General features: G+C 67.2%; 1 protein-coding gene across 1 annotated transcript in view; it reads left to right on the top strand.

The window, feature by feature from the left end:
• Nucleotides 1-143: 143 nt before the first annotated feature.
• Nucleotides 144-458, top strand: part of KCNH8 (potassium voltage-gated channel, subfamily H (eag-related), member 8) — a 202,597-nt gene continuing 202,282 nt past the window's right edge. The window contains exon 1 of the mRNA XM_009329509.1: nucleotides 144-219. Within this exon, the coding sequence (XP_009327784.1) occupies nucleotides 144-219 (76 nt within the window). The remainder of the gene's footprint in view (nucleotides 220-458) is intronic.

A 458-nucleotide genomic window follows, 5' to 3' on the forward strand; every position in this document is an offset into this window, starting at 1 on the left:
CGGCGGCATCCCCGTCCTCCTCCCCGTCCTTCCCTCCCTCCCTCCGCCTCCTCCCTCCCTTCCCCCGGGCGCCCTCCGCACTTTCTTCTCGAACCACCCTCGTAGGCAAACTTTGATGGGGAACCTCGCACCGCGCTGGAAAAATGCCGGTTATGAAGGGATTACTGGCACCCCAGAACACCTTCCTCGACACCATCGCCACCCGGTTTGACGGCACACGTGAGTCCGGGCTGGGGCAGCGGGCGTCGGCTCCGGGCGCCCAGCGAAGGGGATGCACGGGGGGCACTGTGCATACGATGGGAGCCTCCTCTTCCCTCCCCTCCGCCCTCCGGGGGTTTCCCTGGTATCAGAAGCCGGCAATGAGGTGGGGGAAGCGAGGAAGCTCCCAGCCTCTCCCGCTCTCCTGCCTGGCTGCTCCACAGCTTTGCAGGTGAGGAGGGTGCTGGGTCCCCCCCCCC

Source organism: Pygoscelis adeliae, unplaced genomic scaffold (genome assembly GCF_000699105.1).
Source record: "Pygoscelis adeliae isolate BGI_AS28 unplaced genomic scaffold, ASM69910v1 Scaffold8, whole genome shotgun sequence".
In the NCBI taxonomy this organism is placed as follows: Eukaryota; Metazoa; Chordata; class Aves; order Sphenisciformes; family Spheniscidae; genus Pygoscelis; species Pygoscelis adeliae.